The sequence below is a fragment of the Hydra vulgaris genome, chromosome 03 (assembly GCF_038396675.1).
Source record: "Hydra vulgaris chromosome 03, alternate assembly HydraT2T_AEP".
Classification (NCBI taxonomy): Eukaryota; Metazoa; Cnidaria; class Hydrozoa; order Anthoathecata; family Hydridae; genus Hydra; species Hydra vulgaris.
In genome coordinates this window covers 39,722,501-39,740,059 of record NC_088922.1, presented here as the reverse complement: position 1 = coordinate 39,740,059, position 17,559 = coordinate 39,722,501, and the positions used below count along the sequence as shown (strand labels likewise).

General features: G+C 27.2%; 1 protein-coding gene across 6 annotated transcripts in view; it reads right to left on the bottom strand.

The window, feature by feature from the left end:
- Window positions 1-17,559, bottom strand: part of LOC101236772 (transient receptor potential cation channel subfamily A member 1) — a 103,134-nt gene that overhangs the window by 31,876 nt on the left and 53,699 nt on the right. For all 6 annotated transcript variants that reach the window (XM_065793163.1, XM_065793162.1, XM_065793164.1 and 3 more), the window contains 4 exons: window positions 16,211-16,315; window positions 16,020-16,108; window positions 9,415-9,561; window positions 8,608-8,719 (listed from right to left, as the gene is read on the bottom strand). In XM_065793163.1, the coding sequence (XP_065649235.1) occupies window positions 8,608-8,719; window positions 9,415-9,561; window positions 16,020-16,108; window positions 16,211-16,315 (453 nt within the window). The remainder of the gene's footprint in view (window positions 1-8,607; window positions 8,720-9,414; window positions 9,562-16,019; window positions 16,109-16,210; window positions 16,316-17,559) is intronic.

Here is a 17,559-nt window from a genome sequence, read left to right as displayed (position 1 = left end):
ATTTGTAACTTTTTTACAAAATAATGTTAAAAAATTAAAAAACTGACTAGTAAAAAATATAAATGGGAAAAAAAATTGGACAAAATTTTAAGACCAGTTTCAAAAATATTTCAAAAAGCAATAAAAAAATAATTTAGAAACGTGTTGTTCCTCCATTTGTTTTCAAGCACTCTTGTACTCGTTCTGGCATTGAATTCATTAAAGTTTTGATTACTTCATCAGGCACATTTTTTAAATGATGAGAGAAGATTTCAAATCTTCCAAATTGTAAAGTTGTTCTTTTCCAAGCTTGTGATCAAACCACGACCATAAATTCTCTATTGGATTCAAGTCTGGACTATTGGCAGGCCATGGAAGCAATTGAATTTTATTAGAATTGAACCAATCGCTAACAACATGCGCTTTATGACACGGCGCATTATCTTGCTGGAAAATAAATCCATCTTGCAAATGCCATAAATCAATGCTAGGAATAAGCGAGTTTTCCAAAATTTCGATGTGCCTTTCTTTGTTGAGTCTACCATCGAATAAATGAAAAATGCCAACTCCACAGGCACTCATACAGGCCCAAATGCCTATTGAACCACTGCCTTGTTTTGTTTGTTTCAAAATGCATGATTCATCGAACCATTCGCTTGAAAGTCTACGCAACATTATGCAACCTTTTCTGTTGTCTACCTCAACGTTCATTTCATCACTAAAGACCACACGGCTCCACTGATCTGTTGACCAATTTTTATGAAGTTTGCACCACTCTTTCTTGGCAAATTTTTGTTTTTTATTTATGCGTGGTTTTTTTGCAGCAGCATGCCATAAATAATTTAAATTGTGGAGGACCCTTCGCTTTTCTGTTATTTGTCTGATGCTATAGCCTTCTTCTTTTAATACAAGAGCCGCGTATCTGTCTTTTTCTTCGATCTTAGCACGCATTTTTGCAATATTTTTATATCCTTATTAGGGAATCCAATTACGATTATCGATTACCCGAGTAATTGATACTTTATAAGCAAGTTCCGAGTAGTCGACTACTTGGAATATTTTTTTCGAGTATCGAGTATAATATTTTAACAAAAAAATGTAAATATTGCACATTCATTTAACTATTAATCAATCGAGTATCGGTATTCTACCGTTTTTTCTTCTTTTACTTCTATAATAAAGTTGCTTCCAAAATCAGTTGGAAATGGAATAATAAATTTTATAAGTCAAGAATCATTGAATGAAATATTGGCGAAATGTGCGACAAAAGATGGATTTAGCATCAAAGGAATTACTTCATCTGAAGCCATTAGGGGTTTCGTAGCAAGTCGTAATTATAAAATGCCAAAAAGTGAAACAACAGTAATGAAATATATAATGGATTTTTATAAAGAAAAAAAAAAAGCATTAATGGCGTTGTTAATAGAGCAAAAAAAATCTGGAGAGAGATTCAGTATTACTGTCGATGAATGGAGTGATATAAACGTTAGAAGGTTCATGAATATCACTCTTCATTTAGCAACAAAGCCACCTGTAGTCTTGGGTCTATCTGCAATAATAGGTTCTTGTGATTCAAATGCCACTATCGATTTGGTAAAAGCAAAACTTAAAGATTATGGAATTGAAATGGATAATGATATCGTCGGATCCACACATGATGGAGCATCAGTCATGGTAAAATATGGGAAAAATATTTCACCATTTTCTCAGTTATGCTACAACCATGCTATACATCTTGCTGTACTTGATGTATTTTATAAAAAAAGTGGGAGTTTAATTACGAATGATGATGCGGTAATTGATACAAATTTCCAAGATGATGAGAATTTAGAATATGATGAAAATTTAGCAGATGATGATTGTGTTGAAACTACCGAACAAAATGATTAGGTAGCTGATGCATTTGCTTTTGATGGTAACTTAAATTTCCAAAATGATTTAGTTAGACAATTACCAATCTTTCGTGAAGACATTGGCAAAATTCTTGATGAAACACGAAAAATTATTAAATTTTTCAAATATTCTTCAGTTCGAAGCAGTGTTCTTGAAAAGCATATAATAGATCAAGAAGGCAAAAAGTTACGATTGCTACTCGATTGCAAAACAAGATGGAACTCAATAATACCAATGGTAAATCGTTTCATAAAAATATACGATTGTATACAAAAGGCTCTAATGGAATTAGGTCAGCAAAAATGTTCACAAAAAAATATCAAAGTTTTAGAAGAAATATCACATGTTTTACAACCGGTTGAGCTTGCTGTTAAAGAGCTCAGTAAAGATAATAATAATCTTTTAAAAGCTGAAGGAGTATGCATTTTTTTGCTAAACAAACTAAAAGAAACAAATATGCAGTTAGCCATGGAAATGTTCACTGCTTTGAAGAAAAGAATTGAAGAAAGATGAAATGAGGATGTTGTATCACTCTTGCGTTTTTTACAATCTGGAAATTATCCTAAACCAGAGATTACCTGCCATTTTACTTATTTAAAAAAAAGTTCTATTCATTTATTGGCTAAAGAAACCTTCAAAAAGACTGTTCAATGAAGATCCTGCAAACACACAGATGGATACAGAGTTAACAATTGAAAATGAAGAAATAATTTCAAATAATGGTTTGGTTTCAAATTATGATGAACTCCAAAAAACAATTAAATTAATTATGACTGTTCCGAAAGAAAATAATGAGAGAAAATCCACATTGGAAAAAGAAATGAAGTTGGGGAGAAAGATGGTTCAAAACGAGGTGACTCTATTGGAAAACTTTTTACAGCATTATTGACAATACAACCAACGTCAACAGTAAGTGAAAGAGTGTTTTCGGTAGCTTCAGCTTTTGTCACAAAAACCCGAAATCAGTTGAAAATGGAAACGGTTGACAAACTTGTATTTTTAAAGTATTATTTTTTAAATAAAAAATAGATTTAAAACTAAAATTGTTGCATTTTATTTTAAATTTAATTAACACAACATGGTGTGGGTAAATTTTTTTTCCTTTACCCGGATACCCGGGTAATTAAAAAAATAAATACTCGATTACCCGGATAACGTAAAAATACGATTATTTGGACTCACTAATCCTTATTGCAATTCAAAAAATAAATGTTTATTTGATATCGAAACTCAGGTTTTGACATTTTATTTTATAGCCAACGTAATAAGCAATTAAGACAGTTAAAAAAAATAATGGATTATTATTTTTAATAAGTGCAAATTAAAGATTTGAAAGTGCTCGTTAAATTTTGTCCAATTTATTTAAAGAAGATTTATAAGTACTCATCAGTTTTTTAATAAGTTAAACGCTATTTAATTAGAATTAGATTAAAAAAATTATACCACTTTAATCCGTATGTTTTAATTAACAAGATATTAAAAAAAAAATTTAATATGTCAATTAGAATCTTCTTAACTTTAATTTAAAGAATAAGAAACCAATTAAAAAATGAGTGGTCTTTAATTTTTAGCCACCGCTGTATGTTCCTGGGTTAATACAGTTGGTTGAATACTAACATGCAATATTAGAATACACAAAGCAAAAATACATAAAACAAACTTCAGTTTACCAGTTTCGCAAAAAATTGAAACAGAAAAGAAGAAAAGTATACCAGTAGAGTATACCAGAAGTAGTAACCAATAAATCTGCTTCAAGTGGCAAAAACACAACTTAGCTAGTATTGTATAAATACGTATTAAAAAAACTCTAAAAAATTTCACTCAGCTTTAAAACATGTCTGATCGCTGTAATAAAGGATGTTTTGTTGTGATGAAATTTTTAATGGTAAAGAAAAACATCTTCAAAATTTTGATTTTGTTGTATTTATTACTTTGTTACTTTTAAGATAATATTATTTGCAATCTTGATGTTATTGAAAAATATTAAAAAGAGAAATATGTCAAAAATAACATTCTTACAAGCATTTAATAGTACGCAATGTGATTAAATTTCATCTAAATCTCTACTGTCATAGTCATATATGTTGTTCTTTTGGTAGTCTACATCATTATTTGTACATCTTTTATACTTCCACATATCAGTACAGGCAAGTTCATTTTCCAAACATTTGCACCTTTTATTGCTACAGTCTTCTTTACAATGAAAAATGCTCAACTCTATAAGTCATCAAATGAAAATTATAGGGTTCTATCTGCTTTTTTTTATGTTGTGATGATATCAATATTTCATTGGTAAAACATTTTACTGATGTTATTCTTTATAATTATAAATTATACGTTGTTTATTAGTGCTGAGCATTATTTTGACCAATCCGGATTACAATTATTTAATCCAAATTTCGGATCACTCCGTTTTATCCGGATTCACGGATCCAATCCGTCGATTCGGATTAAATCCGTTGATTCGGATTTTGAATCCGATCCAGCTTCATTGTTTTTGAGATAATCAGCTATTTTTTCATTATTATCAAGTATCAACCTAAATAATTCGAATTACAATCTCAGATCTATTGACAATCGACTCAATATAAGACCCCTAATAGCAAATACACCAGGGTTTTCGAGTTTTTCACAATTTATTATTAGATACCCACCTATGAGGTAGGAACTAGGAATTAGAAAGTAGCAAGTAGGTATTTACTATTTTTATTAATAAAAAAAGGAGATGTTATGTACGTATTTGTATGCAGTTCATAGCTAAATCTAACTTCATGTGGTTTTAAAATAAAAAGTCAAAGGTGTTAAAGTTTATTTTATTGATTTTTCTAATCAATTAATATATTTTTTTCATTTTTTCAAGTTATCTTTAAAAAGTATATATATGTCCCATCTTGTAATATAGATAATATATAACATATAACACATTGTGCTCAGCACTATTGTTTATGTTATTTATGTTTCATGATTAAACTTATAATATTACTTATATAATTTTCAAGTTGTTTGCTTTTGTTATTGATTATTAACTTAATCTTTATTTGCTAAATTCTTATAACATAAAAAAGGTTGAAAAGAACCCTATAATTCTCATGCAATGAAGAGCTATTGGTCTGCCAGGTTATCAGTCATAATGGGGTCAAGAGATCTGGTGTTTTATTCTCAACCATACTCCACAGGTGGTGATAGTTACCGTACAGCCATGTTAGAGCTTTTTAAGCACTAAACAAACAAAGTGACTAGAAAATAAGTTGTACTTGAGGACATCCATTAATAGAGGAAACCATGCAGCGTGATACTGAAATTTAGAAAAAAGGAGCCAAAAAAATTGTAAAAGAGTATTAACATCTATCCATTTCATTTTCACCATATACTCTAAAAATAAAATTTTCCATGTTACTCATAGTAAACAGATTAGGCAAAGTTTCTTTTTTAATCAATCAAATAGATCAGGTAATATTTTTTCTAATTGATCAATATTTGATAGTTCAGCTAAAGCTCAATCATTATCTTTGATAAATTCTCTCCACCATGATTTTTTAGTGATTCCAGAAGTGACCAATATGATCACAATCAGTAAATATATGAAAACCTTAAGAAAAAATATAAATTTAATGGAGACTTTTATTTTCAGTAACTATGAGAAAAAAGCATTAGAAAACAGTAGAAAAACCTAAAACAGTTTGTGCTTGTTTAGAACCAATTGCTTCATAACATTTTTGAATTGAGATGTCACATACCTTATCCCCTCTACAAGTTTGGAAAATAAATACACATGGTAGAACTTGATAAAAGTAAACAGAAAAACATCAATATCTTGTGAATGCAAAACACATTTTTTGAATGGGTTTTCTTTTACAAAGCCTATGGCATGTAAAACTAAAAGAGTGTAAGCCTTATATTCATTATTAATGTAAACAGATCTTCCAAATTTAATTCATTACATTTGAAATGAAATAAAGTAGCATTAACTCAAAGCTTTTATGTGCATACTCTTTATTGATTATTGAGCATGTCTCTGGGTAAGGATCACAGAAACTATTTAAGTATAATTTTTTGAAAGGTAGGTATAAAATCATGAATGCTTCCATACCAAGTTTCATTTGTTTCCCTTTAAAAATCTGTTCAATAGTGGTGGGGCTGTAAACACCTGCTTCTATAATTATCTGATCTAGTCCACTTTCAATAATATACTTTCCAATAACTTTTTAAAAGCAAATATGATATGTAGTTTCGTAAGTCAAAAAATATAATTTTTTTGAACTCATTATACTGTTGTAGCTGCATGCATTTTAAAAAAAAGCTAAAGATGAATAGTCACAATTTTTTTTACTCCCTGTAACTGCAACATAAATTTCCTGAACAAACTTCAATGCATTAAAAAGGTTGCTTCAATCAGTCTGTGTACTGGCATGAATTGGCAGACATTGTGTTACTTTAGATGTGGGTACATCTATGAAAAGTAAGGAGTTAAAAGCACTCCATGTTGGTAATTTAAATTCCTTATCAACTACATAAAAAATGCAGAAATTCGATTGACAGTGCAAAATGATATCTTTCGATGAGCTAAGACTTATAGAAAGATACCAAGGTGCAATGGCATTCTTATTTTAATATTAGCAGGTAAAAATGTACATTGATTTACTGTTATGTTTTTAATAACAGTATTTCCTAAACCATTTTTGATCTTTATAACACTAACTCATAGAAAATTGAAAATCCAATGTATGTCAAGCAGTTCACCAGCATTTTATTACAAGTTTCTTTATGCCTAGTAATTCAAGGCCAACTGAAAAAGGTGTTTCAATGACATCTTTAAAATCTTTTTTCATTTTTGAACAATGTGAGATTTACAATAACTTGTGAAATACCAATAGGGTTATCAATACAATTAATATGGATTTGTTTTTAATATAACTTAAGTCTACATTGTGTTTTGGTCAAAGTATCATCAGCAAAGAAAATAATGATGTTCAAGAATTAAAACCAGTAAAATTTCCATCAAACTTCTATTTCCTTTGCTGCAGGATTTATTTTCAAATTATTTTTGCTGCCTTGAAAATTTTGGTACAGTCATCCGGATTTGATTTAAAAGTATCTACAACCTTTGCATGGTATTTGTTCGAACAAAGCTGTGGCCCGCACTACTACTGTTTTTGAATTTTATCAATGTAGTAAATATTTAGAGGTTTACCCGGAAAATTGAAGTTTGTGTCTGCTTGTGCATGTATAATATTTAAGAGCTTTCTTCTATATCAAAAAGACAAGCCACTTACTTGCAACAACCTAAAATAAAGTTAAGCTTTAGTTCTCTTTGACTTTAGTTCTCCAAACAAAGTTGTCTGGCTTAACAGCCAGACAACTTTCACATCATGAAAACGTGTCACATCATGAAAAATCTAAAAAACCAGGACAGATGCTATTGATTGCAAAATCAATAAATGTTATAAAAAATTAGAAACATTTAAATGACTTATTTAACTGACAGAGCTGCATCACAATACAAAAATCAAGATATGTAAACAATTTATGCTACTATAAACAAGGCTTTTACATTATTGCAGAGTAGTACTTTTTTAAGGTATTGTATAACAAAAATTCTTGTGATGATGATGATAACACTGGTGGGACTTGTTGCTTAAGCTTCTTTTGTCACTTAGCAACTTTATTGATGCATCAAATCAATCTATAGCTGGTGTTTTGAACACATCAAAAAAACATCAGTCATTTTTGTAGTCAAAGTTTCAATAAAAACACACTACATAATTCAATTCAGAAAAGAAACACAATGCATTTACTTCAATACAAAGAAAATACAGTTTCATACCAACTCACACAACTAAAATGAAGAAATCTTCATTTGATGATGTTTGCACAAATGTAGATGTTTTTACCTGCAGAATTAATATTAATAAAAATTCAAGTTATGCACCAGGGATGAATATAACATGCATTTATAAGGTCCATTAAGAGAAAGAAAGAAGCTCAAATTAAGAGGTTCATCAAAAGAGAATCAAGATCTTTATGATAAATTTATAAAAAAAGTCAGATAAATGTAACATTCATATGGCAATAAAAATATTCCCTGTTTGAGTTTATTCACTCATAGTTCAGTCTAACGAAGACAGATTTTAAAACATTAACTTGTTTAATTTATTATTTAAGAAATTTAATTTTCTTTACTTTTTAATTACTTTGTTTATTGTGTTTTAAACTAGACTTATGAACCTGCTCAGCATAACTGAAACTTGAAATTTTGTCTAAAGTCTTGTTGTTATTGTAATGTTATAAAAATGTTATTGTACATGGAATTATCCATATATGCATTTTTGATTGTTTGTTTGAGTATGTGTCTATATATATATATATATATATATATATATATATATATATATATATATATATATATATATATATATATATATATATATATATATATATATATTAGAGTAATTCCAACAACAACATTTTTGAAAAATATCTGCTGCAACTTTAATGTATTCTTTATAATAAAATAACACTGGATTTAAAAATTTTTTTGAGTGTAAAATACTTTTAGGATTTGATACTGACTCTCGAATATTAAAAAGGCTCCTAATTTTATGGAAAAAAAAGTTTTCCAAAAGTATGTCATGTTGGATCTCAAATGAAGTGAAACTATATAAAAATTTCAAAAATAATAATCACTTTATTTAAAAGCGTAACAAATAAAGCTTTATCACAAATTTTTGCAACTACCTTTACTTCATCAGAGGGATTAACTGAGGAATCAGCATCTAATAAACACTGAGTACATTGACTCCATCCATGATAAGCAGCACAGTCCAACGGTGTCATAAGTTTAGCATTCCTAAGAAAAAGAATTTTTTTTTAATGAAATATAACAAATTGTTGTATTTGCTTATACTATTGCTTGCAATTTGAGCATTACCATAAATAATACCTGCCCAATAAAAGTAATACCTGCCCAATAGAAATCAATGCATCTAGGCTTACAAATTAAATCAGTCAATTTATGAAAGATATATCTCACAAAAAACTCAAATCTGTCTATTTTGTTTTCAAGTCTGTATACATTATTTATTGGCTGAAAAGGCATTTTAATCATTATATTTATTTGCTAACTCAAAAAGTAACAGAGAACTTTACACCTTTTCTTACATTGACCTTCATAAATAGTTTTACATAAATGTATAACTTTATGCATGTATTATCAGTGACATTTCCTAAACCAGCAGTAAAAAATATAAATACCTTTTATAGTGTTTTAAGCTAACATTTAACCAAGTTAAATTAAGTCAAACTTAAAGGTTAACAATTAACCAAGTTAAATTAAATCAAGTTTTTATTTTCAACATAAAAATATGAAATGGCAAGTCTACTTTTTTTAGAAAAAATACAAAAATAAAATAAAAATAATGTGACATTGATATATTTTTTAAAAACTGATTAAAATTTGAAAGATCTAACTTTGTATCAATAGCAGAATATTTAAAATATTGCAAATTGATATCAATTAATCAATAGAATAAGACATAATCTAACCTAGTATCAATAGCGGAGCCAGCTTCGATAAGCATCTCAACAATTTTAACATGTCCTTCAATAGCAGCAAGATGAAGGGGTGTGTTTGAAAAATCATCCAGATCATTAACAATGCTCAAAACATTTGACAATAAAATTTGTACAATTCTAAACAAAGAATCAGCATTCAAATTGTAAAATTATATAGAATGTATGGCTTGGTTCCAAAAACAATCATATAGAATGTCTCATTTGGTTCCAAAATTGTTTATTTAAACATTGGTTTGTTAATTGAAATTGATACAATTAATACAAAAAAGTAAAATGTTTTAGAATAATGTATACATATACGCTATACTGTATACACTATAGTAAAACATATATAGATCAGTATAAAGTATACGCATATATATATGTATGTATATACGCATATATATATATGTACATGCATACACCCATATATATATGTATGTATATATGCATATATATATATATATATATATATATATATATATATATATATATATATATATATATGTGTATATAGATCAGTATAAAGTATTTATACAGTATATAGTATAGCGTATATAGATCAGCAATAGCTTACACATTTTACTTATCTTTATAGCATATGACTATTTCAGAAAACAAAGAAAAAAATAAAAATTAATAAAATAAAAAAATACTGAATAAATGAATGCTAATGCTAATGAATAAAAAATACTACCAGCCCAAACCCTACTATAATAGTAGATGGATGAAGAATCTGATCCAGACATAAATTACTTCAACAAAATTAATTTTGCTGAAATTGTATGCACTTATTTTCAACCAAATAATAGCTTTTTAGGCATGGATAATAAACGTGATTATTTTAATGTCATTCATGCGAATATTAGAAGTTTAATAAAATTTTGAAAATTAAATTTACGAAAACAAACAATTGTTTTAACATTATTTGTGTAACTGAAACTTGGTGTTCTAAAAAAGATATTGATTGACAAATTCTAATCTCCTCCCAGGTTTTAAAGAAATTTTTTTAGAATGAAACAATAATAAGTGTGAAGGAGTACTTTTTTATTTGAAAGCAAATACTTGCTGTAAAGTTAGAAGAGATATAAGTGTTTCCGACAGGGATCATAACAATTGAATTGATAAACAAAAATTACAATGCCTTGTATAGACCTATCATTATAATCAGCTGCTGATAAAGGCCTCCAACAGGATGAACAGAAAACCGTAAACTTTTGAAAATCATCTAATTGAAAAAACTAATCAAGAGTTTTTTTAATTAGTTATATTGGTATGGTTCCCATTCAAATTTTATTTCAATAAAATAAATTAGATTTTCAATAAAATATTTTATTATTATAATAATAAAAACTGATGTTTATGATCATTTTCCCACTATTTCCACATTTTCCCATACTTTCCCTACATTCTCCCATACTTTTCTCTATAAAATTAGATTGTCAAACAAAAAAGGAGCTTTCAACAAGGTAACTTAAAATCTATAATACCTTTTTTAAAACCTTTTTTAAAATCTGACATAAATTTTCCAGTGTGTGAATTAATTCTCAAGGCCTATTACATATTAACTCCTTGGATGACTAAAGGACTAAAAAAGTCTTTAAAATAAAAACTGTAAAATAAATACCTAAAAGCGAAATCTGAAAATCATAAGCAAAATTACAAAAACTAAAAAAATCGGTTTGAATATCTGCAAAAAAAGAGAAATAAAACCAATAATAGGCATCTGGAAAATAATGAAAGAAATTAAAAAAAGAAAAGAGTTATTTCAAGCTCTCTGCCACTTGCAATAAATGTTGGAATTAAAAAACTTAATGATACTATTGAAATGGCAACTGAACTTAACAAATTTTTTTCCACAAAAATTTATCAAAATCCTTTTTACTAATTATAAATTAACAGATGATCTTGAAACTTAACACTTGAGGAACAAAATATAGCTTTTAGACTATTTAAAAGAAAAAAAGCAGTCCAACCTGACAACATAAATGCTGTGATTTTAATATTGTCATGAAAGATATTTTTCACAAAATCTTTATAGCATCCATTAAACAAGGATCTTTCCCAGACTCTCTGAAAATAGCAAAAGTAATTCCTTTCTTTAAGACAGAAATCTGACTAATATAACAAATTACTGACCTACTTCTGTTCTTCCAGTATTTTCAAAAATATTAGAAAGAATTATGTATAAGAGAGTGTACACATATCTAATTAACAAAATATCAAACAATATTCAACATAACATATGGTGTCCCACAAGGACACAAGTGAAAATTTATACTTGGACCACTTTTTTCATTAAATACAAATGATCTTCACAAAGTGTATTGATAAATTTTTAGGAGTTTTTATTAAAGAAAATCTGTCTTGGATACCTCACATCAATAATATTTCTAATCAAGTTGCAAAAAGCATTGGAATTCTATAAAAATTTAGAAGTATTTAAAAAAACAACCAATTAAAACAATTATACTACTCATTTATTCATATTCATATAAACTATGCAAATAATATATGGAGAAGTACATAAAACTAAACTGAAATCTCTTTTCAGCATCAGAAACATGCAGCGCACATAATAAATTTTGAAAATCATTTTTTGAACTCTGAATTGCTTTTTAAAGATATGAACGCTTTAAATGCTTATTAACTAAAGTATTAAAGGTTTTGTGTTTTATATACAAATGTAAAGAACTTATGTCCCCCAATATTTTTGTAAATCTTAAAATATAGCATTCTAGAAAAACTTATTTGCAAAAATTAACACGCTTGTGTTAAAAATTAACAAATTAACGCTTGCGTTAAAAATTAACAAATTTGTATATCTTATTGTGAACGTTTTCTCTGGAATGAAATAGTACTGTCTAATTTTGCTTTTTTTTTCTCAATGGACCTATATATATATATATATATATATATATATATATATATATATATATATATATATATATATATATATATATATATATATATATATATATATATATATATATATATATATATATATATTGAGTTTGGTTTGGGTAAGCATCAAGGTCAGGCTTAGGGTTAGGGTTTAAATATGGTTATATTGCTGTAATTAATTGTTTTTGTAAATAGATAAAATAAAAATGAAATATATATAACAAATAAATAAAAATAACAAAAATCAATATAAAAAATATATTTTTATAATAAAAGAATACATTTAAATAAGTATAAATAAAAATAGAAATTAAAGAAAGTATATAAATATGATAAGTTTAATTTTGCTGTGAGCATATATTCAACAATAGTGCTCAATGAATGATATCAGAGCTATATAATTGATTTTTTGACGAGATTAAATAAAAATAACTACATAATTTTTTATGAATACTATAACATTTATAAATAACATTAGCCAATGTTATTTATAAATGTATAGTATTCCTTCCTAACACTCCATAAAAAGTATATATTAGCCTAGCAGAAGGTGAATAGAAGAAAAGATGGGCTAACCACAAACACTCATTCACAAACAAAAAGATGAAAAACTCAACCACCCTTTCAAAGTATATATGGCAGATAAAAGAAAACTTAAAAATAACACCCAAATTAACCTGGTCAATAATCAAACAAGTCCCCGCCTACAGTAACGTAACAAAAAAAATGCTTGCTTTGCCTTCATGAAAAACTTGCATAATATCATACAAAGGTATGCAAGAATTATTAAATAAAACAGAAATAATATCTAAGCGCCGTCACGAAAACAAGTTCATGCTTGACAACCACGAGCCCAAAGATTAAAAAACCAAACCAAATAGTAACAGTTTTATAAGTGATTTTGAATGTCACTATGTTCATTAAGAGTATATTTTTTAAAGAAAAGAACAATGTATTTTTTACCTGATGATTGCTAAATGCATGAAACTTTTAGTAGTAAAAAGTTATTTTTAAGCTTTGTAAGCTGCATCATCTTTTTTTCCTTATGGAACAAATTTTTTTTCTTTATCTGATCTTGAAAGAATATTAGTTTTTTAATACTTTTAAACCATTCTTAGTTGTTTTTATTTTCTGTTAAAAATCCATTTTTAAATATTTTAAATACTGGAATGCTATGTTTTGTCTTATTATTCAACTCAAATTATTTCATTTTTAGCATTTTAGTGTTTTAATTAAATGTGGTGAGACAAAAGCACCCCTCAGAATTAGAAAAAATCCATTCAGCAATAAATTGCTGACCTAAAACTATTTTTGGTCAACACAAAACACTTTTAGGTTATCAGTTATGTTGGCATTGCCAAATGCCCACCTTAATTCTGAGGGATGCAAAAGCCATTGTGTGTGTGTTGCCTCTAGACATTTCAAAATCAATAAAGTTTGACATATAACTTCATAGAGTGTATCTAGGAAAGTTATTAAAGATTCCCAACGTGGCTGATGATACCACCAAACGTTCCTGTATTGATAAAAATTTATCACTTTTTGAAAGTCTAGACATTTCAAAATCAATAAAGTTTGACATATAACTTCATAGGGTGTATCTAGGAAAGTTATTAAAGATTCCCAAAGTGGCTGATGATACCACCAAACGTTCCTGTGTTGATAAAAATTTTGAAAGTCTAAAACAGAAAGCCAATATAATGTGATCTTATATTGAGACAGTGCGGGACTTATTATCAATAGTCTGAAAATTTTAACTTCCCAGCAAATCTGTTTATCTGGTTTGAATTGAGCAAAGCAAACCAGATAAACAGGTTTGCTATATTATACTAATAATAATGATATTAATAACTTAATAACTATAATCACAACAAAAAATAATCTAGAAATATACAGATATAAGTAAACACACACACACACACACACACAAATACATACATTATATACATACACAAATTTTTGGATATATTAAAAGTATTAAATTAGAAAGTAGTGGTCACAAGTTGCTTTTAAAAAACAAAGAATGACTAGAGAGCTTTTAGGTCATAGGGAAGTTTTGTTTCAAGATTTTATTCTTTAGTTCAGATTGTTGATGGATCAAAGAGAAGTAAAGTATATTAGGACCGAATTTGTAATTTTGAAAATACATTATCTTTAATGTCTTGCTTTGAAGATGAGATACCCTTGTAATAGCTTGGTGCTGGTATTGTACCCATATTTGACAAGCATATTGTATATGAGAGTCAAAGATGGAATAGTATATGTTTAAGAGTGTTTTCAGGTTGACTTAATGACAAACTTTAACCAGTATTCCATTCGATCTGCTTATTTTGTTGCTAAGTTTTAAAGATAGGATTATTAATTCCTAGATATTGGATTGATTTATTTATTTTACAGGATTGACTTTTTTTAAGTTTAAGTTTTTATTTATTTTTGATTTATTTGATTTAGATATAACCAGTTCAGTTTTGCTACAGTTGAGAGAAAGTTTAAGTAAACAATTTGAGAAAAATTCCTCTGATTCCATATTATTCTAATTTTTTGAGTAGGATGGAGTGATCTACTGTAACAAATTAGCATTTGGAAACTTGAGAGATAAACTTCAGTATATTCAGATGTTGAGGGTATGATTTTGTTTTTTAGATTGTTTTAGAATCACAGTATAAGTAATAGATTTAAGTATGCCACTTGAGATCTATGGTTTTGCTTTAAGTTTGATTTGCGGCTTTATTATTTTTTTGTATGAAGCATGCCGGTCTAAGATTTCTTCAAATATTTTTAAAAGAAAATCTATGGAATGGTTAGCATCATCATATTTTTTAATAAAAAAAATCCCAGGAAATATTGGAAGCATCTTTAACAAATGTAGTTTTGTTAAAGTTTTTGAAGCATTGCCTGGAAGATATAGTATTTGGATGATTAGTTTAATTGAGAATGCAGAAAAATTGTGCCATATGATCAGATATTGATATAGTGAGTTTGTCAGAGATTTGGTCAGGTGAAGGGTATTTTATAAATATGTTATCAATAAGTATCTGTGATTTAGCTGTTATGCGTGTTGGTAAAATTGTAGCAGGATGTAGAAAAAAGATTAGTAAGCCAAGGTAATTGGAAATAGGATTTGATTCATTATATCTTAGAAGATCCATATTATAGTCTCCCATATAAATAATACTTTTTTTTTTCAGTATGTAGCTTATCTAATAGAGAAGTTAAATAATTAGTAGCGAGTCTTGATTCATAGAGGGATGTCAGTATATGCAGCCGATTTATATATTTTTTTGTGAGGCTTTATAGCTTCAACAAAAATAGATTCTAGACATTTGGAAGTATAGATCTTTAGGTCATTACAAACTATGTAACTTAAATTGGAGCTTAAACTATATGCTTGTACAAACAATGCCTACCTAATTATATATAACGTTGCATAGCTTACGAAAGATCTCTTTATTGTTTTAATAATTTGATGATAAAGTTTAACTTGTTTTTCTAAAAAACTATTTGGATATCCAGAAAAAATAAAATTTTAAAGAAATACCCAAAATTACAGACATATCTGGACAAAACTATGTTGAAAGTGGGGAAAAAATGTTGAAACAAATAAATAAAAAAGAATATAAAAAAAAATCAAATATATTCTAGATATTATGTCCAACAAAAAATGATAATTTTATATTAGAACACCAACTAACCTAGAGTGTCCATACTTCGCAGCAAGATGAAGAGGAGTGAGATTTTCATAACTTTTTGCATCAATGCGTGCACCTAAGCTCAATAGAGACTATAAGAAAAAGTTTTTTAAACACAAAAAACAAATAAAATGCAATAAATGTATATATATGCATGTTCAAAATTTCAACAAAAATAGTAATTTTTAACATACTTGCAAAATATTCTCATTTCCTTTTTTAGCTGCAATATGGAGAGGCGTCATTTCATGTTTATCAAACTCTTCTAACAAGTTAGAAATATCATACTTACTTAAAATCTAAATATATAAGATAAAAAACAACTAATAATAATAAATAAACTGCAATAAATAAGATTTATTTTGCTTTATAAGTAAAATAAGATTTTGTTTATAAAGCAAAAGGTACAAAATACCTTTTCCACAACATCTCCAGAAGTACCACACTTAACTTTTTTCTGTGTGTAGAGACCTCTTTCATCAAGATTCATATTTCAGAGTTAAAGGATTGAAAAAAAAGTAATAAAAACAACTAAAAGATTTTAGATTATGAGATCTCATTGGAGATGAAGGGAAGTAAACATTTTATACATATATATATATATATATATATATATATATATATATATATATATATATATATATATATATATATATATATACATTTCTATATAAGTATACCTATATATAACTATAAATATATATATATATATATATATATATATATATATATATACATATATATATATATATATATACTATATATATATATATATATATATATATATATATATATATATATATATATATATATATATATATATATATATATATATATATATATATATATTTATATATATATATATATATATATTAGGGATATGACTTTTTAATTTTTTTTCAAATAAAATGTTTCCTGTATCATAGATCGATGAACTTTTACCTAAAATCATGAAAAAAGGCCCAAATAGCTTTCTGCAACAAAAAAAGGTCACCCCCAAAACAAAAATTTGATTTACCATTTTTATACATTCATTTTTGACCGATGTTTTAATCTTAAGCTTAATTCTCAGCTTAATTCTATTTATTTCATTATTTTGTTATGAATTTATAAATATAACGCCACACGTTACCATGGCAACGAAACGGCCGTGTGCCGGCAAATACTTGGAATTGTTATGTGATGACGTCATTGTGTTACCACGGTGATATAGACGACTGTAACAGACTGTAGAAGATTATAGAACTTAGTAGAACATTCTGGAAGCTCTAAATAATTATATAAGCGAGCTGCTGTCAGAGCTCAGTGTTGATAATGTGAATAGTTCTATGAAGTACTCTGCGTGTAACTGAGCTAATAAGGAACTACTGTAGCGAACTAAAGACGCTGTAAGTGTACGAAGTATAAGTAGTTGTAGCATTATCGTTAGGATACGGACTGGATTATCGAACTGTTATCAACATTGACTGGATTATCGAACTATAATTGGATTACTATACAGTTAAAGTATTTTATTAATTAAAAGACTTTATTAAACGGATAT